General features: G+C 44.6%; 1 protein-coding gene across 1 annotated transcript in view; it reads left to right on the top strand.

Annotated features, from left to right (window-relative positions):
• Positions 1-3,552: 3,552 nt before the first annotated feature.
• Positions 3,553-26,668, top strand: part of PPARGC1B (PPARG coactivator 1 beta) — a 101,718-nt gene continuing 78,602 nt past the window's right edge. The window contains exon 1 of the mRNA XM_081899126.1: positions 3,553-3,743. Within this exon, the coding sequence (XP_081755252.1) occupies positions 3,660-3,743 (84 nt within the window). The 5' untranslated portion in view covers positions 3,553-3,659. The remainder of the gene's footprint in view (positions 3,744-26,668) is intronic.

The raw sequence follows: 26,668 nt of genomic DNA, 5'->3' as shown, positions 1-26,668 counted from the left end.
AGCTGCTATCCTATGCTAGTTCACATAGCTGCCCGGACGGTGATGAGGACCCATGACAGAGCCTTCTCAGTGGTGGTTTCCTGTTTGTGGAATGCCTTCCCTGGTCAGATGCATCTGCCTCCCTCATGGTTAGCATTACTGCAGAATTTTAAAACATTCCTTTTCACACAAGCATTTTGTGGCTAATACTGTTCCTAGTAACCTTAAAAGTATTAGCTCAGAGGGTATACAACTATTTTTAAAATATTTTAAATTGTTTTTAGTATTATTATTATTTTTTAAAAAACAGGCTATTATTTTGTTTTTAATGGTGTTGTTTACTACTTTGTTGTTTGCTGCCCTTAGCTCCTATGGGGAGAAGGGAAGGGAAAAATATAAGAAATAAATAATGATATAGCATTGAGTAGTATAGCTCAGTTCTGAGGCTACTGAAATGCCTTATAGGACAAGGCCGGGGAGAAGGTAGATGCAGGTCTCCTGTTAGATCTCTGAGTGATTTGCTGTACGTTTCCAAGTCTTAGTTGTCCAAGAGCAAGGAAAAACCCTTTCCTCCTAAATTAGGCTACAAATATGAATGGACTTGGATGAAAGGACTGTGAGCGCAAAAGAGTCAGATGCATCAGGCAAGTGGCCCACCTAGTCCAGCATCCTGTTCTCACAGTGGCCAACCAGACACCTATGGAAAACCCATAAGCAGCACCAAGCGAAAGAGCACTCTTGCCTCCTGCAGTTTCCAGCAGCTGTATTCAGAAGCATACTGCTTCCAACAGCAGAGATGGAACACAGCCTTTAGGGTTGGGAGCCACTGCTAACCTCCATGAAGTTTAATCCTCTTTTAAATTCGCCCAACTTGGTGGCCACCCACCACTGCCTTTGTTGTTGTTTAGTTGTTTAGTCGTGTCCGACTCTTCGTGACCCCATGGACCAGAGAACGCCAGGCACCTCTGTCCTCCACTGCCTCCCGCAGTTTGGTCAAACTCATGCTGGTAACCTCGAAAACACTATCCAGCCATCTCATCCTCTGTCGCCCCCTTCTCCTTGTGCCCTCCATCTTTCCCAACATCAGGGTCTTCTCCAGGGAGTCTTCTCTTCTCATGAGGTGGCCAAAGTACTGGAGCCTCAGCTTCACAATCTGTCCTTCCAGTGAGCACTCAGGGTTGATTTCCTTCAGTATGGAGAGGTTTGATCTTCTTGCAGTCCATGGGACTCTCAAGAGTCTCCTCCAGCACCATAATTCAAAAGCATCAATTCTTCGGCGATCAGCCTTCTTTATGGTCCAGCTCTCACTTCCATACATCACTACTGGGAAAATCATAGCTTTAACTATACGAACCTTTGTTGGCAAGGTGATGTCTCTACTTCTCAATATGCTGTCTAGGCCTGTCATTGCCCTTCTCCCAAGAAGCAGGCGTCTTTTAATTTCGTGGCTGCTGTCACCATCTGCAGTGTCACCACTGCCTTTAGTCAGAGTGAATTCTAAAGTTCAACTACAGGCAACCCCCGCATATTGGTGGAGAGGGTGGAAGCCCACCTCGTCCTTCCCCCTTTCCCGGCCACTTCTGGGTTGCAGCGATGCATGCCTGCTGAACAAGTGTAAAATGGTTGTTGCCTGTATGTGCTTTTGTCTGTCCTGAATCAGACAGACTGAGAGCCAGTGTGGTGTAGTGGTTAAGAGCGGTAGTCTTGTAATTTGGAGAACGGGGTTCGAGTCTCCATTCCTCCACATGCAGCTGCTGGGTGACCTTGGGCTAGTCACACTTCTTTGAAGTCTCTCAGCCCCACTCACCTCACAGAGTGTTTGTTGTGGGGGAGGAAGGGAAAGGAGAATGTTTGCCGCTTTGAGACTCCTGAAGGGGAGTGAAAGGTGGGATATCAAATCCAAACTCTTCTTCTCTTCTTCCCAACTTTCAATTTCATTGGATGCCCATGAGTTCTAATGTTAGATTTCTTTTCTTTATCAATTTTCTCCACGCCACGTCTATCATGTTGCCTTGGTTCAATTTTGGTTCTGTAAACAAATCTGTAAGGTTTAGAGGCACTCAGTTGTTTGTTTTTAATTCTAAATCTATGTCTTTTGTACCTGGCTCTGGCTGATAGATCCTGGAGTTCTAGAACAAAACAAAACATATCAGACAAGCTTGAAACCTGTCTATCCCTGGTCCAGGACATTCAAATTACATGTTTTGCACCGTTCAGTGGAGTGGCTGCTGGCTGGCTGCACGTATGATTTCTCTCTCTCTTTGACCATTGTGTTCTCTTTTCATGTTCTTGTCTAACATATTGATTGAGAGGAGCGAATGACAGCTGCTGTGCAAATTCCACACCTAAGAACCACAATGTGTCAGATCGGCAAGGCTTTCAAAAGGAGTTAGCAGGCCGGGAAGTGGGGTGGGTGGGCAGAAGGCATTGTGCTGAGGTAATGGGAGAGTCTGTAGAGCAGCATTACCTGCAGATTTAGCTTTCACATCAACTCCGAGAACAATGTGCCCAGCAGGTCTACCCAAATGTTCCATTTCCCCATGAACATGGAGCTCTTCTGTTCATACCGCACAGCAAGCAGGCTAATATCACACCTGATTGCTTTTGACTTACCCTGAGTAACAGATGCTTGCTCCTGTCCAAGTGAGCCGGGCGGGACGCGAACCCCCACTTGGAAGAGTAGATTGGTTGATTTAGCTCCCACATCTCTGGTGCGTAGGTGGGGATTACTACCTCATCTGGGGGGGGGGGCTGGCAAGGGGTTGCAAGAACCAAGCAAAGGCTTTAATATTTGAATGTGCATGCTGAGCCGACCTGTTCAGCCAAAGTGAAGGAAATGTTGACGAAAAAGAACCTCAAACTGCCAAAGCGCCATTAACGTAGTTATACAGCATAGCATTATTTCTGCCCCCTTATTTCTGTCAAGTCAAAAGGGGGAGGGGGTGCCAAAGGAAGTCCTTGGGAAGGGGCAGCACTTTAAAAGCTGCACACTGAATGAGCCTGAAGGGGAAACTGAGGTAAAAGGGGTGGGGGGGGGGTGTTTTCCTCCTCGAGTTTCTCTCCGCGCCAATTACAGCTGTACTCTGGAATACACGAAGCAGTAAGAAACGGGAGCGAGTTTTCTTTGGTGGTGGGGAGCATGCGCAGAATTCCCCCCCCCCCAGCAACAGGTAACCACCACAAGCTCCGGATCAGGTAGCATGATTCGTGGTTTAAGCCCCGCCACGTCTCCTTTTAGAAGTGAGGGCTGAGGGAAGAAGGATATAGAAATGAAGACACCCCCGCCACCGACCAAAATGTAAACGGAAAGGCCTTCGCTGCTTAATGCTTAATACAGGTCACGGGGGGCGAAGAGCCTTTTAAGCGAGCTCAACGCACCGCCTCACTTGCGCGCGCGTCTCTGGGCCCGGAAAGCGCGGGCCGCGCGAACCCTTCCTCCCCCTCGGCGTCTCTCCCAGAACGAAGCCCGCCAAAGCGGCGGCGGCCGCTCCCCTCCTCTTCCTGCGCCGCGCCTCCGCCGAAGCCCAACCCAGGCGAGCCTCCCGCTGCCGGGGCTCCTCCCAGTCCCAACCGGCGGGCTCCAGGCCCCGCCCCGCCGCCCGGCTCGGCTGGCTCCTGACTGCTGCTCGTGGTGGCTGTTGCCGCATGCTGTTTCGTGCCGTTGCCGGAGGAGCTGGAAGATGGCGGAGCCGGGGCCGGACTGCAGCGCGCTTCTGGACGAAGAGCTCTCCTCCTTCGTCTTCAACTATCTCACCGACAGCCAGGTACGGGCTCCGGGCGCTGCAGCCCAGCCTCCTCCAGGCGCACGCCCGGCCGGCCGGCTCCTCTGGTTCTCGCAGTCTCCGAACAGGGGCAGCGGCGGCTCCCGTGCACGACGGGGACCGGGGGGCGCTGAGTCTGGAGCGGAGGGAGACTGGGGTCTCGGCGTGCAGGGACCCCAGAGCCACCGTGCACCGGCATCTGCCCCCCCCCCGGAATGCCGTGTAAATGGGACTCAGATCTGTTATATGTCGAGGAATCGCGGGGGGGGTATGGATCCCGGATCTGTCATGCACCACGAAATATGGGGGTGCGGGACCCAGACCCGGAGCTCGGAACGCAAGGATTTCCGTTCTGACATGCACTTGTGTTTGGGGCTCACAAGGACGCCGCATCCACTCTGCATAGAATTTAGGGCTCCGGGAAGGAACCGGTGTGTGCGTGTGTGTGTTTGCGCGCGCGCTCAGACCCAACTTGGAAGCCTGGGGCATAAGACCCCACAGAACAGCCGTGCCCAGGAGTGGGGAGGCGGGCGGGAGAAGCATTATTATAGTCTACTTAGATCTACGAGGCACCTTGCATATTTCAGAGAGCGGGAAGTGCGTGTGTGTAAGGACTTTTGATTTCTCTGTAGCGGATCCCTTCCTTGTTCCTCTTCATGCCCCGACAGCGGAAAATGGAAGAGAGCTAGATGCACGGCTGTTCTGACAGATTCCAGGGCGCGGAGCCTGGATCTGTGCGGCTGTATGAGCCGGGATTCCTCCAGACACCAGACAGAATGGAGGAGCGTGGGGAGGGAGCTTGCATGCTTGTGCAGACGGAGCACAGCCCCGGCTGAGTAGCAAAAGCAGCCGACTGCCCTGGAGGCCGGCGTGTGCTGCTCCTCTCCATGCAGCACTTACAGAGGATCCGGCGGAAGGAAGACGTAGTGTGTTCCTACGGCGAAGCTTCGGTTGCGGGTAGCCCACCCCAACCCCCGCTTATTGCTGGGGAACGAACAGAAGAAACTCGAGTAGCCCGAACACTTTTCAGCACCACTCGCACGTGGACTAGTGGGTCACGCTGCTCTGCCGCTGCCCCAGATAACAAGCGAGCTGCCTTGCTTTTGCAGCGTCTCCCGGTTGGAGCTGCAGAGCCTCCCTCCCCTCTCCGCAAAATAAAAATAAAGAATCTGCCTACAATTCTTTATCTTTTTCTCCTGGATGTTGTTAGGATGAGAGAGGTTGGGGTACAATGGACGGGACAGTAAATAGAGCCGTTATTCTTTCCAGTGTGTATTTAATTCACACACCCCTCTTCCTCCAGGCATGTTCTCTGGAAGCGCGGCTGTTGCTTTCCTCCCCTTTCTACAATGTATGAAGGCAGGACTGGCAGCAGTTCAGCTTGATTGTGGGGCAGCTGGAATAAATGGGTGCTGGATTCCCCCCACCCCCACTCGTCGCGGTGTCCTAGAGATTTGCTGGTGGGAGCTCTAATTTCTTGGTTGTGCGCGTGAGTCATGCGGGCTGCTCGCTATATACCTGCAGCTTTGGAGAGGGGGCGAGAGAAGAAGCGCGCGCGCGCGCTGGAATGGAGGGGGGGTCTGAGTTGCTACAAATAAGCAACTTTGCAGATCTCTCTCTCTCTTTGGACTGGGCTACATGTTAAAATCAGATTAAGAGTTTCTTGGCAGCCGTCGGCTGATCACGAGCGGGTGCCTGCTGGAAAGGCAGCCGGCTGCATTCTTTTCCATGGGGAGGAGTGAGTGGGGGACTGTGGAGCCGATATGCTGCGAGACCATCATGCATCTCTCAACCCAGGAGCCTGTTGCAATCGCAAAGAGTTTTCCATGGTTACGATTCCAGTACCTCCCGTTGCCCTCCCGTTTTTCGTTTTGCTCTCTCCTCATAAACAGAGATTACTAAACGGCTTCGATTTGGGACATGGCACATTCCTCCCCCACTCCCTTCGCTTCCTTGAGTTTATTCATTTACTTGCTTCTAGGAGAACAGAGCGAAGTCTGCTGTGTTTGGGCTCCAAACAAGCAGCGGTGCCCTGCTCTCGATCATCCTGATTTGTCCCTAGCGTCTTGTGTGTTTATGTGCCAGACAGAACTAGGCTGGACCTGCTCCAGCCCAGACTCGTGTAGTCTGAGCACCTCCGTTCCAGAGCCAGTGCTAGAGCTTACCGGTTTGTCATGGGACATGTTGGCAAGGGGAATTTTTCAGAGAATCAAGTAGGAGATGCTGACAGCTTGTTTAAAGAACTAAGGGCAGAATATTTTGTAAGCAGGGTATGTCTGCTCCACCACAACCGTGCAAAAAATTATTTATGGGATGTTGGGGGGGGGTGGATTAGGAAACTCTGCTGGATCAATAAAACACTTGTTTGCTTTTGAGAGGAGTGGGGAAGAAACCTTTGCGATAAAAGTATTATGGGGAGTGTATCAAATACTCTGGTTGCCTTTCTATATATTTCTCCATATTGAAAAAGCAGAAACTAAAGTATTGCCTACTTTGTGGGGGTCAGGAGAAGTGAGACATCTTGCCTCATAAAAAATATTTGCAAATGTAATTGGAGGGAGGCATGCCCTTGTGTATTGGGCATGAATAGACACGCGAGTGAAAATGTCCAGAAATATCTTCACCAACTCTGTTGTGTGAGCAGCTTATCCATACATAGGCAGCATTGTTTCTAATATATGATATAGAAATTGATTACATTCATAATACTTGTGGTGGGCTGATCTTTGCTTGCTGCTGTTAGTCCCACTGTATTGGTTGGAAGTGCATTAATCTTTGGATTACACTTTCTCCTCTGCATGTGTGTGAGGGTTAAAGTCTGGAGTAAATCAGAGTGGCATGTGATTGCCCTGAAAAGGAAAAAGTTGTAAGTGTGCTTTGTACTTCTACCTTAACCTCTGATGAAACAGCAGTGAAGGCTCCAGCCTTGGCTTCTGTCACATGCTTCTTTTGTAACTATAAGCGGGAGGTGGTTCCTAGGCTTGCCTCTGACGTCTCTCCCCATTACTACTCTACAGTACTAGCCTCTTCTTACAGCTGGGCTGCTGAGTTCTCAATGAAATCTGAAAGCTGATTCTGCAAAGCCCCCTATGTTCCAGCACAGGATCAGATTATTCTTAAGAGGCTAAAATGTCAGGAGGCTATGGGATAATGAATATTATCCATTTCTTTCAGAGACCCTGAAGGATTTCAGCTTTTGTCATCATATATTATGGAGAACCCCCTTCCCCCTTCCTCTCTTTGCAGCAGCATTGCAGAAATTCGTGTCATGATGCTATGAATTTCATAGTACAGGTGAACCAGAGCCCGGTCCAAGCACAAGTAAAGGCATCTTGAGAAAAAGGTGCAATGAAATGTTAACCTGATTTGCCTTGGTTTTATATTCACATTGATAGCTGTTATGTATTGAGGGAAAGGATGTTTCACAAAATGACTGCATTGCAACAGATAGAGATTAAAGGCCTTTTCTTCTGCAGTCTGATTTTTCATCAAAATGGAGTTATTGTGCAGCAGTATGAAATGTATGATTTATGTGCATGGCAGCATGATGCATTCTGAGCTACTCATTTCAAGTTTGTGGCCATTGTTGTTAATTCACCAGGCATTGGAAGGTATCAGGAGTTACTAGCATATACTTTTCTGCCTCTGTAGAAGAGCAAGAAAGCAGTTCGACTTTTCTGTTTTTCATTTGTTGAAGGAAAAATAACCATCATGATAACACAGGCCGCTGGCTTCAAGCTTCCCGGGGCAGTATTTCCTCTTGATTTTCTCAGCATCTTGTTAACAGCTCAATTAATTAATGGTTGGAGATGCAAACAGTTATTGACCAAAACAAAATGGTTTGTCTTCTTTCAGACACATGCATACTTCCATCTATTTCATAGATCTGCATAATGATCCTTTTGGCTGACAAGAGCTATTGCTTCGAATGCCCGTTTCTCTACCCGTTAAATAGGGCAAAAGCATGGGTATTGTTTTCCTTGACAGTATAAGGGAGATGTTTCTTGGTAGAACAACATGCAAGTGTCCATTGAGTACCTGGCCAGCACACTCTGTTTGAAGAGGTGAACTCTATATTTTGCCCTGCTGTGCTTCCACTGTCTTGTGAACCTCAGTGGCGTAATGGAGAGAAGAGGGGTGGTAGGATAGTTCTCACCTGATTCAGGTTTTACAGTCTTGAATGGGCATTTGGTGAAGCCATCATACCACCTCCTCAGGGTGCGCAAACGCTGCACAGACTTGTTCACACCAACATTTGTGACCAACATACATGACCCTGGTCATTTGTGGGTGATGATGGTAGCCTTGTTTGTTTTTCTTGTTTGCATGTTTATTTCACATGGAAATGATAAGCTTCTTTTTTATTAACACTGCTTTATTTGCTTTGGCAAGTGTCATCAATGGATTGAAACAGAAAGATGAATTATATAGTCAGAAGAATTGTGCATTTAGAGTCCTTTCTAGACTGTAGCACTTTAGATTGCAGACAGTGGGCCGCATATTTGAATATCCCTCATTCCAAAAATGCTCTGCCTGCAAAAAAAAAAAAAAAGCTGGCATGTCAATGTTTTCTCATAGCCTTCTCCCTGACAAACTAACTTTGGACAAAGTGGGGAACTTTCCATCCTCACCTGCATTCTGAAATGGTATAATGAACCACAGGAGCCTTTTGAGTGGCCTAAGGAAACAATTCTACACAGATTTACATAGAACTGTATTCTTGTGCAATCAAAGGGATTTGTTTCCAATTGTATGTGTGTGGGCTTTGAGTGTATGGCAGAAATCATGTTGATATGGGAACGCAAGAGGTTAGGATACATAAGCTCTGGAAATAATGTTGTTTTTTTGTGGCATTATATTGTAAGTGAAACTTGATCTAAATTGCTTTTCCAGTGTAGATCCCACTCAAAGAGGTGTGAATTTAGTGCCAGACAGCTGTGTAGACTGGACTCCCGGCTTATTCACTGTGTAGGCAGCAGCCAGGAGTAGTTTTTCACCATAGACACAGCCATTCCAGACCTTTCTGAACCATGATTCCCCAGAGGAATAATACTGGGTAGTTTTCGCTCCTAGACCTTTCTGCTGAGAGAAAAGCACCAAATATGGCACATAGTCCAGATAGCTTTTGGCTAAGAGCTGATTGACACAGATGACATATTTATAGTCTGGAGTATGCAACTACAGTGACTGACAGTTTCATAGACTCATAGATCCAGAAGCACATCGTATGTAACTTCTTGAAATCTAGACAGTGATGCACGCAGTTGTACTTGACTGCCTGCATTAGTGTCTATCAACTGGCAACTATTCTCTAGAGAGTCACAGACACATTGACTTAGAAACCAATACATGGGGCTGCATAGGGGGAAAGCGAAGCACAAGGCACATTCACATAAGGTAGCTGGCCACAGACAACAGCTCTGGAGTGGGGAAAATCCACCTGCATGTTTTTGATTCTGTGGCTTTAATCCACACAGTGGCAACTCTCCTGTAGCACTTAAATTCCTTGTGTTTGCCTGGCAAAATAGGGTGGTTTTTCTGGCAGTTGTGGGTGTGCGGAGAAGCATTCTAAGCTACTCAAAATGTCAGCCAGCCAGTTCCAGAGTTGGCTCATGGCACTGCTGTTTGTGGCAGACATTCATGGCAATGAATGGCTTTCCCCTTATTCTTGGCAAACTGGGTTCTCTACGAAATATGTGACACCTGCTTGAAGGGACTGTTGGGGGTATGGTGTAGTGCTGCTAACACTGACGAGGATCCATTAGTTCTTCTGCAGCTTTATAAGCAGGTGATTCTGAGTACAGTATTTTCCATTGCCAAAACATGCCACTTCCAAGATTGTATTGAGCCAATCCCATCTTAATATTTTTGTACAGATAGTTGATTTTCGGCAGTCATCTCATGAACTCATACATGTGGACTACATATGTCAGAACAGGTCATCAGAGATGAAAGGGGCCTTGAATATTTGGCCCAGGAGTTAATAAAATTGATCATGAACATTGCCTTACTCAAGGTCTAAAGTTTCTTTCAATTCACCTTCATATTGCCACAAGAGTAGGGCCCGGATGTGTTTATTCATGTGTTGCACAGCTGTCTACCCTTTCATAGGTCCCTTTATTTCATGATTTAGTGTATTTCTAAACATAGACCAGTTTTTTCCACATGCTGCAGATGATGGAGGAATAGGTAAGAAGCAAATAGGTAAGAAGCAAGAGGAGTCGGAGGCTGTGTGTGCAAAGGCCTTGTTACTGTGTTGCAGAATCATGATATATTTGGCAGAATCCCAGACTACATTTTAATGAATGCTCTGTAAATTTAAGTTACAGATAGGTAGCCGTGTTGGTCTGCCACAGTCAAAACAAAAAAAAATCCTTCCAGTAGCACCTTAAAGACCAACTAAGTCAGTTCTTGGTATGAGCTTTCGTGTGCATGCACACTTCTTCAGATACACTGAAGTATATCTGTGTATCTGAAGAAGTGTGCATGCACACGAAAGCTCATACCAAGAACTGACTTAGTTGGTCTTTAAGGTGCTACTGGAAGGAATTTTTTCTGTAAATTTAAGATAGGAATGCTTGTATTTCTCTTAAGTATGGCCTCCAGATCTATTTGACCTTTGGATGCTATCAGATTGTGAACTCTCTCCAGTCATCATGACCAGTGTTGATGGGTGTTGTAGCTCTGCAACATCTGGAGGGTCACAGAGTAGCTACCCCAGCTTCAAAGCCAGTTGCAGATCTTCACTCTATTTTAGTGAAAGTCTACTACTTTCCACGTACTGGGTTGGGAAGCTGAAGGAGCTGAGCATGCTCTCAAAACTGTGGTACCAAACCATTGTTAAGAGATGCATGAAGTAAAAGGTGGTGTGTAGTAGGGGGATTTGTCAGCTCCCTGTGTATTATATTGGGAAGAGGTAAAGCACTGACAATGTTGAAATGATATCTCTCCTACATTCCTGTTGAGACTGGACAGTGCTATGTGTTTTTATTTTGGTGCTCAGGGGAGCAATAAAAGATGGCTTAACGTAAAATATGAGCCTCCAGCCTTGGCAGTAAGATGAGTGGAGGGCCATTTTCTTTTAATTAAGATATTTTTTTTCCATTTCCTCCCTATCCCCCCACCCACCATGTTGCCTCTGAAAATTATGAATGTGCTGCCTGCAGTTCAGCCAATGAGCAGCCTGGGAAAGGAGACTTTCTTGCAAGTAAACCCCCTAGGTTAGACAATTCAGATCCTCTTTCAGATTGTGTGTGAGAGAGAGATGTTATACTGCTACTGCTACTTCGCCTTTCTTTGTTGTAAAGCTTCATTCCTAAGCCTGTTCACTAAAAAGCAAATCCCATTGAAATCAGTTGGACCTATGTCTGAGTAAACATAGTCAGGAACAGAGTACAAGAGTTCAGAATTGTAGTTATGTAGGACTGAGGATCCATTGGGAAACTGCCATTAATAGCAAAATGAAAGAATTATGCTAGGAGTGGACTATGTTGCATGGAGTAAAATTGTATTTACTTCAGGTAAATACAATGGTACCTTGGTTCTCAAACTCAATCCATTCTGGAAGTCCATTCCAAAACCAAAGCGTTCCAAAACAAGGCGTACTTCCCCATAGAAAGTAATGCAAAACGGATTAATCCGTTCCAGACTTTTAAAAACAACCCCTAAAATAGCAATTTAACATGAATTTTACTATCTAACGAGGCCATAGAGCTATAAAACGAAAGCAATAATCAATGTACTGTACTATAAAATAAATAAGACAGTATTGTAGATGATGACAATTTAAATTATTTTTTTTCTTACCTGCACTGATGATAGTCATTGTTTGGATGGGAGGCTTTTATCCATTTCTGCAGTCACACAATCAATCAATCAATCAATCAATCAATCAGTACCTTAACTGGGTTCCACACAGTCATAAAAACAAATTAACTGAAAAAGCCTCAAAAGCACAAAAGAAATAGCAAAAACAAAAGCACCAAACTTAATCCATTCTGGAAGTCTGTTTGACTTTCGAAATGTTCGAAAACCAAGGCGCAGCTTCTGATTTGTGTAGACGCCCCGGAAACAATAGCCGACAGCCTCATTGGATGTTCAGCTTCCGAAAAACATTTGAAAACCGGAACACATACGTCCGGGTTTTCGGTGTTTGAGAACCAAGGTACCACTGTATGCACAAGTTCAAGCTAGGCAGGCTCTCAAGGTGGCCTTGTGTCTCTGCCACCAAGGGCACCCTTTTTACTTGCCAACCGTCAAAGGTGTTTCTTATCAGGTACCCTTTTGAAGTCTCTGAGACTATATACAAGTATGTGAGAGAGTGTGCTATTGTTGACCAAAAATATACTTGCCAGGGAGAAGTAACCACTACTGAACTCATGTTGCTTCCTTCTGGGTAAACATGCCAGAGGGGATTGGGCTGTAAAGCCCTGAAGGGCACCTTCAAATATTTTGCTGATATGTACGGAGCCTCCAGGAAATGCCTGGTTGCCATTATTGTCTCTGTGTGATTAAGAAAGGATTGTAACTTTTTGTATAACAGCTCCCCTTCTGTCTAGTGAATCCCTTTGCACTGGAGTAACGATGGTGTGTGAGAATTCATTTCTTGTTTTCTCTTTTTTTGAAATATTTTTCTTGATTTTTTTTTAATAGAATAAATAAATACATAAGCAGAGGAAGTTATTTGTTCAATAAAATATGATGATACAATTGTATCACACCATTATCCTTCCCTCACTCAGCAAGCAAACATTCTAATTAATTCAAGTGGGCCCCCACAATTAAAATGAGGCATCCAATGCATTTCATCAAATTGTTTCTTTTCAGTGACCATCATCTAGCTTTCAGTGCCCAGGCCAAGAGGAAAGCCAAACAAACACATGACCAAAAAAAAATTGGAGATGTTCTTGTAACTATATATATATATATATATATATATATATATATATATATATATAAAAACTGGAAGTGAATTTTCTAAATATTTTCCCCTGTTAACTCAAGTAACATAACTCAAGTAACATAACTCAAGTAAATGGTTAAAAATACCTGGACCCCCAACATCATAATAACAACAACTAGATAGACTGCCCTCCCGCCTCCACAATTCTACCCTTGTAACTTGCTTCTGCCACATACCACCATTGCTCCAGCAAGAGGACTTAGAACTAATACCTGAGAACTAATACCATTTTGACTGTGCAGTAAGTGGCCTAGATACACTTTAAAATATATAGGGAAAAATTATAGGTATGCATGAAGTCTCAAAATTAGCCCCAAAATCTTATCAGAGCAGTGTGGGTGGAGAAGGTGAAGGGTCATTCTTCCCTTGTCCTATGGTATCTAGCAGTGCCTCATTTCAGCAAGTGGATTGCCTCCATGTGCATCATATAAGCATCCAGGTGAGGTTGTCTTAACTTCTAATCCAGCCCAACTAGAATGGCGTGAAAGCCATAAACAATGGAGCAACAGTTAGACATGTAGTAACATAGCAGGATATAAGGAAAAGAGCGGCTGTAAGCTACCACAGAGGATAAAACTCCCTTCTGAGAGACAGAGACCAACTGGTTGCATCAAACAGTAGATGATACTGGACTGGATGGACCACTGGGACTAACAATATACGGACGTTTCATATATTCTTGATTATGCTTTTAAATGTGGAGTTAAATGTGGTTAACACCAGAAATTCCATGAATTGGCCTTCAGCTGGGTCCCTTTCTGTTAATCAAGAGAGATTTCAGCTGCAAGTAGGCTAAATTTCAAATTTTATCTTTTTCTGGGTGGCAGCTGTTGATTCTCTGGAATTCAAGCTATTCACAGTGAAAGGGAAAGGGAAATAGAACCTTCAGCCACCCTGGAAACTTACTAGGTGAATGTACTCTAGGCATGAGGACAGATTCCTTTTGGTTAATCATTGTGGTCTTGATTAGCTGACTTGCCAAGGGCAAATGATCACTTCTATAGGAAGGCTGAAGTCACCTGCCTAGGCAAAAGTCACTTACAGTGCCCCTTCATGGCTCCTATTCATTTCAGTGGGGCTTGTGCAGGAGAACTGTCTGGTGGATTATGCCCTAGGAGAACAACTGTGGAAGGTCTTTCCATGAACTGGTTGGAATGTGTCGCCTTTTCTTTATGCACAGCTTAATCCTGTGCTGCCAATCTCAGTACACCACCACCAGCATTTACAAAAGAAAGAAAGAAATTAATTTAAGATATTAATAGTCAGATAACAAAGTGCCAGATTAACTATCCTGGTCCTCAAAGGCTTTCGCACGGCACTGCCATTCTTCACTGACCACAGTTATTGCAAGGAGGTGGAGATGATCGGTAGGCTATTTTGTGTGAAATCATTTGCAGCTTCCCTGTCAAACTCAGCACATGGGAATTGCTCTGTGAAGTAACAGAGACCCCAGGGGTGGTGTTGCAGGGTGTTCCCAACTGCCTGCACTTGACAGAAAATGAGCCACCACAGACTCTGCCAACTATGGCTTCAGACAACAGATTCAAATCCCAAAGAATGGACTGCAGGGTTTCTTGTCTGATGGAGTGGTTGGTGAAACCACTCCTAGCTTTTGACTCTAAATGATATCCTGGGCACAGTGATAAGCTCTGAAGCATCTCAAGTCCGTAAATGTAAATGATTAATGGAGACTGAAATCCATCAATGAATGCATACTTCTTTCCTGTCTTCCCCCCTGCTGCCACTGCCCCAACCACAGGGACATGCTAGATATTTTAAGAAACACAAAGCTGATTGGCAGCTGCCCCTCTAGCTTATTTGTTTTAAAACATTCCAGTGATGGAGATTCCTTTTCTCCTCAGCAGAATTGGTGCCAACACACATTCAACTGCTGTGACATCTATACAAGCAGGCTGAGATTCGGTGTCAGAATCAGAAAATGAACTTTGTATTTTCTTATACAGTAGATAAGTTTCTGAGTGTTTGCAGGTGGGCAGAAGTTAGATCACTGGGAGACTTGCAGCAGAAGGACAAGAGTTTCCAACATAGTAGCAACTACAACATGACATTCCCTTGCTCAAATGAAGAAAACTAACTGTGGGGTGAGGGTGGGGGACATGTATGGGGAAGGGCTGTGTGCCTAGTCAGTTCTGGCACTGAAAACCGATTCCTGGACTCTGAATGTTCTTAGAGGCACCCTCTTCTTTATTTCTAATTATATGTCTTTTGCATGTGACTCTGGATCTACTAAAAACAAAATAGATCTAACAGTCATGAAGTCAGCCTACCCTTATTCTAAGCTATCTCTTACTTTCAGTCAGCAGTAAACAATCTGGCCAGTCAGGTGAATGATGTAGTGCCTGGTGCAGGTATCTGTATTGGTCCTCAAAAAAGCAACATCTGAAGAGTTCTATCTTGGGGCTGCAAGAACATTATTGCCACGTCCAAGTCAATACAAGACTATCAGGTTTCAGAAAGCTAACCTACAGGTGTGTCTGGAACTGCAAGAAAACCACTTATTTTTCAACTTCACTCCCCTTTCCCCTCCCAAAGTGTGGCTTAGAGATGGGATGATCGCTGGCTGGAGAATCCATTTCTGAAGTGGGTTTAGCAAAGAAGAAGCTGGTGAAACAAGAGTGTGAATGAGGGTTTTTGGCTAACATCCAAGCTAGCTTGGATGGACTTTGTCCCATTTCAGAATCTGAATAAATCAGCAACCACCAAGGTAGAAGTGGATGGTTGACTGTGAGTTGATTGGATTTCTTCTCTGCTAGCAGTTCTTGTGGTATAAATGCTAGGAAGTGGCACCACTTATCTAAGTTAGTGATAACACGCAGGAGACATTAGTGTTGATTCACCTATGCCCCACCCCTTTTGCAAACCTTAGCAGTATATTGATTTCATTATGTGCTGTATTTATATTTCATTTAATGTTGGGGCATATGATGGAATGATGGTGGGACAGGTATGCACATTGAAAGCTAGCCAACTGCTCATCTATAAGGATGTAAAAAAAAGCCCTGCTGGATAAGACCAAAGGCCTATCTAGTCCAGCATCCTGCTTCCCTAGTGGTCAACCTTTGAAAAGCCCACAAGCAAGGCATGAGTACAAAAGCCTTCTCTCCATGTAGCTCCCCAATAATTTGGGTATTCAGAGATATGGTGCTTCTGTTCCATCTGTTCCATCATGACTAGTCCCCATTAGAAACCTCACCCTCTATGAATTTCTAATCCCCCTTTAAAAAGCCATCTAAGTAGGTGGCAATCACCACATATTGGAGAAGTGAATTCTGTTGTTTATCTGTTATGAACGGTTTGTTTGCAGTGGAGTCTTTCCTAGTGGCAGCCATGGTTTAAATTATTATGGGTGGTTGAGACAACAGCCCCACTATCACCACCACCATCAGTGCATTAGAACAGAGGATAAGACTGTTTTATTTATAAGGAAAACTGTTTCCATGCTTGTAGAAGAATAGGAATGCCCTGAAGCAATTTGATTATCACCCGGAAAGGTCTAAAAGGAAGCTTATCAAACATTCCGACCGATTCCTTGTGGTTTAGCTTTCTCCTCTGTCTGCATGTATTACAATAAATTATTCATTACTGTTCCCCTTCCCCTTCAGTCCATTCCTCGTTCAGGTATGTTTGGAGACTTGAACTGAAAGCATCTTCATCTGTTCATTGCTCCTGCTTCCGGGACAAGGTTTTAGAGATGTTGGCGTCTCTCTTCCCAATAGCTGCTATGGATATACTTATTTCACTAGTGATATCATGTTTGAATTTAGTGTTGCCAGAGGGCTCTGCATTACCACAAATTGGTGTGTGTGCCTGAGAGGATCTGTTTACTCACATAGCAAGAGGCAGGGGCACACGGCATAGGCTGTCCAGTAAGCTAACTGCAGCGTCAGGTACACAGTCACTAACTCTCAATCTGATTATGGCATTTGTACCTGGATTCAGCTATTGTAGCTCCATCAGTGTTATGTTGCAGTATATTGGCTATTTGTTGGACACAAACACACACACACACACACACACACACAGAGAGAGAGAGAGAGAGAGAGAGAGAGAGAGAGAGAGAGAGAGAGAGAGAGAGACTGCTCACCAAACCGAGGAACTGGATTCAAGACCATTAGACTTGGAGGAGAACTGGATTAGATTTCCACCTCCATTATTAACTTGGTGTGCCACCAAAGGGCAAGCTGACTGCAATATTATTAATTTATCTAGGTAGCATGTAGTTACCCTATATTTGCAGCACAGGTTCACAGTATATGGGTTGATGTCAGTGATATTTGTATTCTCTCACTTGGAGGTCCATTAGGTGACCCCTGAATCAAGTATAGCCAGCCTTCTCCCTATGCCACAGATCTTCATAGTCTTTGCACTAGTCCCTTCGAACCATCTTTTTTCTTTTCTTTTTATGGTCTGGATTTCTCTAGGAAACATCTTTCAGTTGTTTTGGCTTTCAATCCAAAACTCTTCTTCAATCAGCCCTTAAAAGCAAAGTTGCCATCTGGCTTTTATATTATACCACACCTAATTTGAACAATGCTCATTTTGGTTTTTCACCCTTAAAGGCACATATTATATTAAAAAAAAAAAAAACACCTTTGCAGGATTTTGTTGGCATATCTCCTTTTTTCGTCCAAGTGTCTCAGGCACTTTGGTTTACCAGAGTGCACTACGATCCACCTTCACTTTAGAATCCTTGGCCTTGATTTACCTGGAATTGTTATCTTTATTCTTTTTACCCTACACTGTTTAGCATTCAGAGATAGGACTGAAAGGAATATGATAATGAAACAAACTGTTAGAAAGGTGAAATGCAGTTCTGTGCATCCCCCATCCTCCCAGAAAATCTACATGTATTTGGAGTCCCATAAGCAGCAGTTGCTTTTGTGAACATAAAATAATCATGTTAAATAATACACATTGCACAACTCTGCCATGTGATTAAAAGCATCCTGCTTTCTTGTGAGCAGGTTCTGTATTCAGCCAGGGGTTGCAAAGGGAAGAGTAGTGGTGACACCTCAGAATGATGAATTCCAGGGTACACAGCAGGTGTGACATTTGGGGATGGGAGGAAAACAAGGCAAGGCGAGTGTCCTTCACTGCCCTGATATTTGGTACACCGAGTACATTAAGAATACATCCAGCTCATTTAATGGAGGGGAGGGAGGGAAATCTGCAGTTTGCCCTTTAAAAGCCTGCAATAGAAAGGCAAGCCAATGGGTGCTATTTCCATTAGTTAGGGATGGCTTCCCAAGGCTGCTTGTGGCCGTTACGTCCTTCAGCTGTTTGGCTGAATAGTTTAGTGGTAGCAGCAACTGAAAAAGGCCCTCAAAGTGCCAGGGAAGGCATACCTGTGAGTGAATGGAGAGTTCCTCTGCTGGTTGGTTGTGACACTGATTCTCGTGTTATTTGTACCCAGCAGCATCACATACCAGTACTGTTGAACTACATTGATGTGTTTGCAAAGCATGCAGCTGATTTCACGCAAATATGTATACACTCAAAGTCTGCAACAGGGCAGTATAAGCCCACATCCAGATTAAGAAGGTATGTGTGGAGGGGCTTCTCCATCAGTAACTGAAGCGCGTATGTTGACACTTGAAGCAGGAAGTGCATAACTCATGAAATGGGGAAAGATTCCTGAGTGATAATCATTAAAGTATTTGAAAACGCTTGTGTGGTTTCAGCTGTAGTCTTTCTCTTAGATAGCATTTCTGTTTGAAGAAATGGCATTTACCCAGTATCCAGAAGTGCCATATTTGTTGCTGGAAAAATGCAGTCGTTCCCACCCCCGCCCCCATTCCTTCCTTAGTGAGCACATTGATTGTGATACAGATCATTGAGTGGAATATATGTTTGCAGGAGGGAAACAAGAACCTACCTGTGCAGTACCCAGCGTTTTGCTCTTCTGCCCCCCTCCTGATCTACATATAAGGTAGTAAAGCAGATGAGGAGGGAGGGAGGAGTGTCCCCTCCTGTGATTCAGTTTATTCCCTTTGTTCCCTTGGGGCTAGCAGCAATTATTATTTTTTGGCAAAATACCTGTTATTCAACATTCATGATGCATGTGGCATTTTTCTCATTTTCGTAATCTGTTGTGTTGATGACGACAACACGCTGTATGACTTTATTTTATTGTGTGGCAGATTTGGCCTTATGGAGTGTTCCTGTGCAATTTATTCCTGCAGTAGTTGAAGCAGGCACCAGATCTCTATGATAAGACAACCCACTGCACCAGGGTGAAACTCACTCTGACTTGCCCCATGTGCTCTCAGTTTTTGTCCAGAACCTGCTAACTAGCAATTCATTCTCATTCTCTCTCTCTCTCTCTCTCTCTCTCTCTCTCTCTCTCTCTCTCTCTCTCTCTCTCTCTCTCTGCGTGTTTTTAGAGAGAGAGAGAGAGATACCCTCCTTTGTGGTTCAGATACTCTGGCTGAGGCTTTCCTGATTTAGACTCTGTTATTCAGCCAAGCTGCTTGAAGTGCGAGCTGATCGGTCTTGTGATTTGGTCTCTGGCTGACTGGAACGTGCACAGGATAAGGTTTGCTCTATATTTTCCACAGGGATGCAGAGGATCCCTTGGTTACTTGACTGTTTAGCTCTGTGGTTTTCCCGTTGTTGCCTTTTAAAGGCATCAGTCTGTTAATAAAGGAAAATATGCTCAGAGTTTTGATTCTGCATGTTCTGTTGGCCCCTTGTGGAGCATTCTCTCTCTCTCTCTCTCTCTCTCTCTCTCTCTCTCTCTCTCTCTCTCACACACACACACACACACACACACTACCTCCTTCTTTCTTCCCCACCCCCCCAATAAAGTATTGCTACATCAGACGTATGAAGTTCTGCCTTTATGTTAAGATTTCTCAGTTGCTAGTTCTCCCATTTATTCATACCCAGCAGCATCGCATACCAGTACTATTGAACTACATCGATGTGTTTACAGAGTATGCAGCTGATTTCATGCAAATATGTACACACTCAAAGCCAATGAATGCTCAGAACTATCAGGAGAGTTAACCTATGGGAAGGCAGGTTGTACTTCTTTCTTTTGCTTGCTTGCATACTTGCTTTTTTTGTGAGTGACATTTGTATTAGCTTTCCCCCAGGCTCTTCTTACCCCCAGTGGTCCTGCACTGAGGAACAGACTGCCACAACTTTATTACCCTTATGATTCCAGAGCTTGAAAGTAAAATTGCTGTGGTACAAGCACTCTGTCCACCCGCAAATGAGGTTTTGTCCCCTTTTTCTTGTGAGCACATGTGAACAATCTAAAGTATTCCATATTTTTAAAAAAACATGAAGTTACAGGTTCTACTTTGTCCCAGACTTAGCCGTTTTTAATGCCAGGAACCAGGCTTGCAACATGAAGGGGGAAAAGATGGAAGTGCCCCCGTCCTGGACAGGTACAGAGTGTATTCTCCTCCCCAATGAGTAATTAGAGAGTATCTTCACCTAGCAGGAATTAAGGGGAAAGATTACCAGGCAAGAGGGTGGTATGTCTAGACAGACTTCAGTCCTGGCATCAAGATCCCAGGGTTGTAAAAAAACAAAAAACTCTGGGAATCATGAACTCTTAGATCCTGCTTTCCTATCTTTTTCTTTCTCTCTTTAGCACCTGGTGTTGACTGTGACAGATAAATGCTGGGAATGTACCACTTTTTTCTTATAGCCACCTGGTCTCTGTCTGGTCATGGAGGCCGAGAAAGTAAGCCTCTGCAGCATTATTCCATGCCATCAGAACCCATCATGCGTACAATGCAATAAATAGGGCCATAAGCCTTTTACGAAGTCTATTTCCACTCTTGGATCCGGGATTTAATGCATGGCTGCTTAGAGAGGCTGAGGATTTCAGAGGTCAGTGGGGCTAATTGCAAGACTGAGAGCTGGTCAGGACAAGCAGGGCTGCAGGTTACCACACATACTAGAGAGGGAAACCAATCAGCAGAAGAACCAATTGAAGTTCATCGTGCAGGGATCTGGCATGACCATACAGAAAAGAGGCATAACTATGTTGAATCATTTTGTTGTGCCAGTTGTGCTCTTCAGAGGATTATAAAGAGCATGGGCTTCGAGAGAAAGCCCAAGTGAAATCATGGCTTAGCTGGGTGCAGCAAATTATGTGTCGGTGAGGGACTGTGCCACTTTCTAAAGTTCTGCCTTGTGGGGAGAAAGCAATGCAGTTTGGTGCGTGTCCTTCAGCAAGTATGTATGTAAACGTCTGTTTGATAGGGGTTTGTGATTCTATTGATGGTGCCTTCCCATCGGCCTTTCTCCTTGGTTGCTTCCAGGTTGCTTTCATCAGGGCTAATTCTGTTGTTTGATTTTCCTGTTTTGTCTGCCAGTAAAAATACACAGACAGCAATTCCTGATTTAACCCTCATGTTGAGGATTCTGTTATCCTCTCTAAGACTCCAGATAGGCAGGTGGACATTAGGACTGGCGTATCATCATTATCTGTGTGGTGCCAAAAAACCATCTGGGTGATTTACAGACTGTAAAAAAATACGTGGTCTTCCTTGTCCCGAGGTGCTTGTTCATCTGCCAGAGAAATCACAAATGGAAAGAGCATGTAGAAGAGCAAATGGCTCAGCATCACTCATCCGGCTGGTTCCATGATGTTCATGGCGGTGAATTAAGGTGCAGCTGTGGTGGCCATTTTCCTGAGGGCAGGTCTCTGGTTTGTGGGGGAAAGGACTGCATGAAAAATACAAGCAAAACAAACAAAACCCTTGGTCCTGTATGAAACACAGCAGGTGGTTTAATTTCTTTTGGAAAGGAAAAGCGTTTGCTGTCCTGAAGTAATACCTGGGAATTCTGTATCTTTAGGGCAGGGGTCAAGAACCTATGGTCCTCCAGATGTTGTTGGACAACGTCTCTCCACATCTCTGACTATTGACCATGCTGTCTGGGGCTGTTGAGTCCAACAACATCTGGTGGACCACAGGTTTCTCAGCCTTATTTTAGAGGGAATTTCCTAGAGTGTATGGGCTATAAGAAACACTTTTCACTGTGCATACACCAGCTGGGGCTGATCTCTGCTGAGACTTAGCTCAGTAGCTGCATTAAAACATTTTGCCTGTTATACACTGACTGATGGTTCCCTGTGCTGTGCTGCTTGTGCTTTCCCTCAGGGCACAAAGGTCCTACATAGCCTCAGGGAAGGTAGAGAAGAGGCTGCCCCAACAGTCCTCTCAGGCCCTTGGCTCTTAATTTAGCCCAGTTGAATACTGAGGATGGCATATCTGCAGGTAGAATCTGAGTCCTGACAGGAAAACTAGCAGGGATGAGACTTTCACAGCCCAGCTGAGCTTCAAGTTCCTCCTCCATGAGGACTTAAAAAAAAATTCTCAACTGTTTCCAGTGCAGGCAGTTTGATCTGAAATAGATTGGTATGTAGATAACTCAATGTAGGCTCAGGTGACTCCCAGGCACCTTCCTTTTCCAATCCCTGCTCCTTTTGCTTACTTTCCTTGACAATCCTCTGTCGTCGTCTTATGAAGAAGTGATGATGTTGTCATGGTAACCAGTATGGCTGCAGTCTCGTGGTGCAGCTCCCATGCAAGACGCACTAGTAATCTAAAAATAATAAGGCCCCTGCTCATTTCTGTGAGAAGCTGATCTGGGTTTTGTTTTGAGACAGGAGGAGCAGATGTTTATAAGTTGGGAAATGCCTTTACACCAAAAGAAAAAAGAAAAGAAAGTTCTGTCAGTTCCAATGCTAAGGTTCATAGTTGGCTTTTTGCTCCCAACCTTGTCAGTGCTTTGAGGTGTCAACTTTACCTTGTGACAAAGTGGCAGGGAAAATACACTACTGTTCAGTGACAGTTTAGCAGCATTTCATCTTCTTCGCTGAAGACATTGCCACCTATACAAGGAAGCCCAAGGAAGCATACCATTCCTCTGGGGACGATTACAGTAGGAACCAGATTGAAAGCTGCTACACTCTACTGCATGGTGGAGTAAATGTAGGAAATACACAGTTCAGATGTGATGATGCATCAAGTTGCCCTCTGTCGCATAGGGCAACCTGCATAATGCTTGTTTTCTTTGCCACAGTGTCTGCTGCTCTTGTACTGGGAATTTCAATACCCTCTCTTAAGATGCAGACAGGTAGTGTAGCAATTTAAACACTGCCCCTCATTTTTATCTTCAGAGTGCCCAGTTTTGTAGTTATGGTGGAGAGTAAATCTCAAGCAACTCTCCTAAAGTCTCTGGAATTTGCAGAAGTGAGGTCTTTCTTGCCTTCCATCCCACTTGCCAGACAATGTTCACTTCAGTGGCTTGCCAACTTCTCCGTTTAAGCGTGGGAAGCAAATGCTTTTAAAGACCTCTTTATCAAAGTGGAAGCAAAATTGTGTTTTCCATGGTGGCTTTCCTGAAAGCAATTAATCACATGACTTTGTTTTATCCTTCTTTCCCCCCTGGGGTGCCATCTTTACCAGACTGCACCAGAGACTTTTATTATTATTTTCCTCTGAACATCTCTGAGGAAAACAGGTTGGCATTTTTAAAACTCTGTGCCAGGAGCAGTCTCTGAACTGGTAGGAAGATGGATCTGCATAACTGAGATAGGATATGAATTTTGGAGCTTTGTGTTAGTGTCTTCGCGAGACTTGAACTTCCCTGACCCTTCAAGTCCTTTAATTTCAGGACACCTGAAAGCAAAACGGTGCACCTTTTGACTTGAGGGCATCTGCAGGTTCAGTCGAAGGAGCAACCCAATTCTGGGATCAATGTGGAGAATCTCAGTGTTTTTTCCCCAAATCATGAACTAACCTCCCTCCATCCTGGTTAATTTTTAGCTTGCTGTGACAATTTTTTCTTAAAGAAGGAAAGATATGGTAGATTCTGGTGTCTTCTGCATTATTGTGTACTTTATTGTTTTCAACTGTAATTAAAGAGGCAGTTCAGTCTCATGTTTATAAAACTCTTCTTTTTCTGCAAGCATGCAGTGCAAACACTTCTCATTCCTAAGAATTCTTTGGAATGGTAAGATTTGCAGTAAACTGAGTATACTTGGTTCGTCACTGTGTCTTTTTACCTCTTTGTGGTACATATGAAGACGATTCTTCCACATTCTGGTTTGTGCTCATTTGGGGATTACCAACGCAGCTCCAGGAGCCAGTTTAGACAATAGTTTTAGTGCACATCCACCCCCTGCATGAAGCCTGGTAAATTCCTCTTTAATCACTTGGCAGGTTTGTTTGGTTGTCTGTATGTATAACAGTTTTTGATTTAGCGTCTAAACTTTAAAAGTGTGGAATGGCACTGCAACATGTGCATAAGCAAAGTTACATCGGTGTTACAATCCTCAGCTCAAGCACACAAAACCTGAGCTTCTGGTGGCGACTGCTCTCTGCTTTTGGAAGAGGAATAGGCACACAACCTGCCAACTCACAGCTTCTCATCTACTTGTAATTCCACTAACTGGGGTATTTTCTTCAACTCACTTTATGAGAAGTACTAGTTTTCCTGGGATGCCTGTAGAAGTACAGTCTGAAGGGCCCCTTTTCCTTCTCTTTCCTGGCTTCAGTAAGTATCAAAGGGCATCCCTTTTTCATCATCTTCTGTTTACTTTCCTACTTCCATCCTACTCACCTCCACTGGCCTCTGCCTTATTCCGAGTCAGGGCATTGGTGCATCTAGCGTACCACTGCCTACACTGGCTGGTAGCAGCTCTCCAGGATTTGAGACAAGGGGCCCTCCCAGCTATACCTGGAGATGCTAAGGATTGAGCCAGAAACGTCTTGCAGGCAAAGCAGATGCTCTGCTATTGAGGTGCAGCTCTTCTGCTTCTCTTTTTCTCCACCAAGTGTTGATTAATCTTGAGCCTCACTATGCCCAACAGGGTTGGGCAGGCTGTAGCCCTTGGCCTAATTTCATGGGACTGGCAAAGTGGGGCAGATGGGTGGAAACATAGGCAACAGAGAGAAGGAGAGGGGTGGTGGTGTCCTGCCCATCTCTGACACGTGGCCTTGACAGATTACCTTCCAATGGAATTCAGCACCAGAGAGAGAAATGTCCCCCCCCCCAACCTGACAAGCAGCATCTGACAAAGCTGTGTTTTCCTTCCACACACAGCACAGTCCTAAACCCATTTAGCCAGAAGCGAGTTCTACCAATTTCAGTGAGATTTCTTCCCATGTAAGGATTGCAATGCTGAAAGTATAGGAGTTCTGTCTGGTCATGATGCCACTAGATGTTCCAGAGGAAGAATTTCCCAATTTTGAAACACACAAATGCCTTTGTTATAGTAAATATGAGAAAAGCCACCATGCTTTATAGAAAAAGGTTGAGAGGAAAAGTATAACTAAAGGTGTAAATGAATAATTTCCTTAGGGAAGGAAGTGCATGTTATATGTGAGCATGAGATCTGCCACTTGGAAACATTGTACTATGATACCTGCAAGCTGAGAATGTAAGCACACCACCTTTACACCTTTAAAACATCAGGCACACCATGTCTCATTTTAGCAAAGCTACCTGCAAAATATGTATGTGGAAGTATTTGTATTTATGCAAAAGTGTATATGTTTGAATTTAAGGGTGTGCTAATGAACATTTTTCCTGTAGAAAGACGTGTGCCCACAGATTTGCATGCAGCAGCGTGTATGCACATTTCTCCGTTTCTGTGCGTAGTAACGTTCTTGGACGTTGCCAGTAAGAGTTAGCAGCATGATTTAATGGACAGTTTTGGGAATCGGTTCCAATTCCATCTTCAATCTGACATTGTAATTGGTGCCACCTGCTTTCTTTCTCATTCTCCTTCTATTATTCAGCAGTGCAACAGGGAGGGAAGGGCATGGGTGATTCTCGCAGGTCTATGGAATAAAGCGTGATTGTTGGTGGAACCCTTACGTACAGTCCTGGTGTGAGGTTTAGTGATGAAATGAACATGCTTCATGAAAACAGAGCTAATGGTCTGAAGACAAGTTTGCTCTTCTTAAGCACCCATTGCTATTCCCTTTTGATGAGCATGGTTCAGAGTTGGAGTTGTGTTTGAAGGAAGATGTTCTCCTTAGAACAGGGGTGACAAAGTGGTGCCTTCCAGATGTTGCTGGACTCCCAACTCCCATCACCCCCAGGCATCCTGGCCAAATTCCAGGCATGATGGCAGCTGAAGTTCAACAAAACTGGAGGGTCATGCATCCATGGTCTAGGAGGTGCTGGAAATTTCAGCAGCCAAACATTTCTGGATGTGGGGGTGCTATTAAGAGGCACAGGAACAAGGCTTTGCCTGATGGCATCTGGCCATCATACCAGGTTTGGTGCAAATGAAATATGCTTCTGCTGGAAATGATTGATGTACAGAACTAAATAGCCCATCAGCTCACCAGCACAGTAATCATAACCCTATTTAAATCTGTGGCAAGCTTATGTTGTTATTGGTGGGTAAAGACTGCATGGTCATGCTGCAATCCTGTCTGTACTTACTCAGGAAGCAGTCTCATTCAACTTAGTGGGACTTAATTCTGAGTCACCTTGCACAGGAACAGGCAACATGTCTCATCCCTATTGCATTGTGACAGGACCTGTTGGATATCAATCATTCCAGACATATGCTCCTCCATTCTTTCTGTCATTTAAACTTGTCCTGAGATCTCATAATTTTCCTAGCAACATTTCCACTAGTTAAGATGGTAATATTTTCACACCTTTCAGCCAGGTCTACACAGTGGCATTTTAACCCTTTGTACCCAACCTTTCCATTGGTAGCAGTGGAAGACAGTTATTGTATAGTTTCCTTTACATCTGTTGGTTAAGATGGTGTTTATTGTTTGTTCCACATGCCCCATTTTAGCCCATAGCTCTAACTGATCTTGGATTTGACATCAAATCTAGAACCCTTGTTATCTCTGATGTTGATTTGCCTGACCATTGGCCAGCTGTAGCATAGTGGAAGACAGGATATTAGACTGAGCTAGAGATTATGGGCTTCGTGTTAAATGAAGCA

The sequence above is a fragment of the Podarcis melisellensis genome (genome assembly GCF_964234715.1).
Source record: "Podarcis melisellensis genome assembly, chromosome: 2".
Classification (NCBI taxonomy): domain Eukaryota; kingdom Metazoa; phylum Chordata; class Lepidosauria; order Squamata; family Lacertidae; genus Podarcis; species Podarcis melisellensis.
Note: the sequence above shows the minus strand (reverse complement) of the source record. Positions and strands in the feature narration are given on the sequence as shown.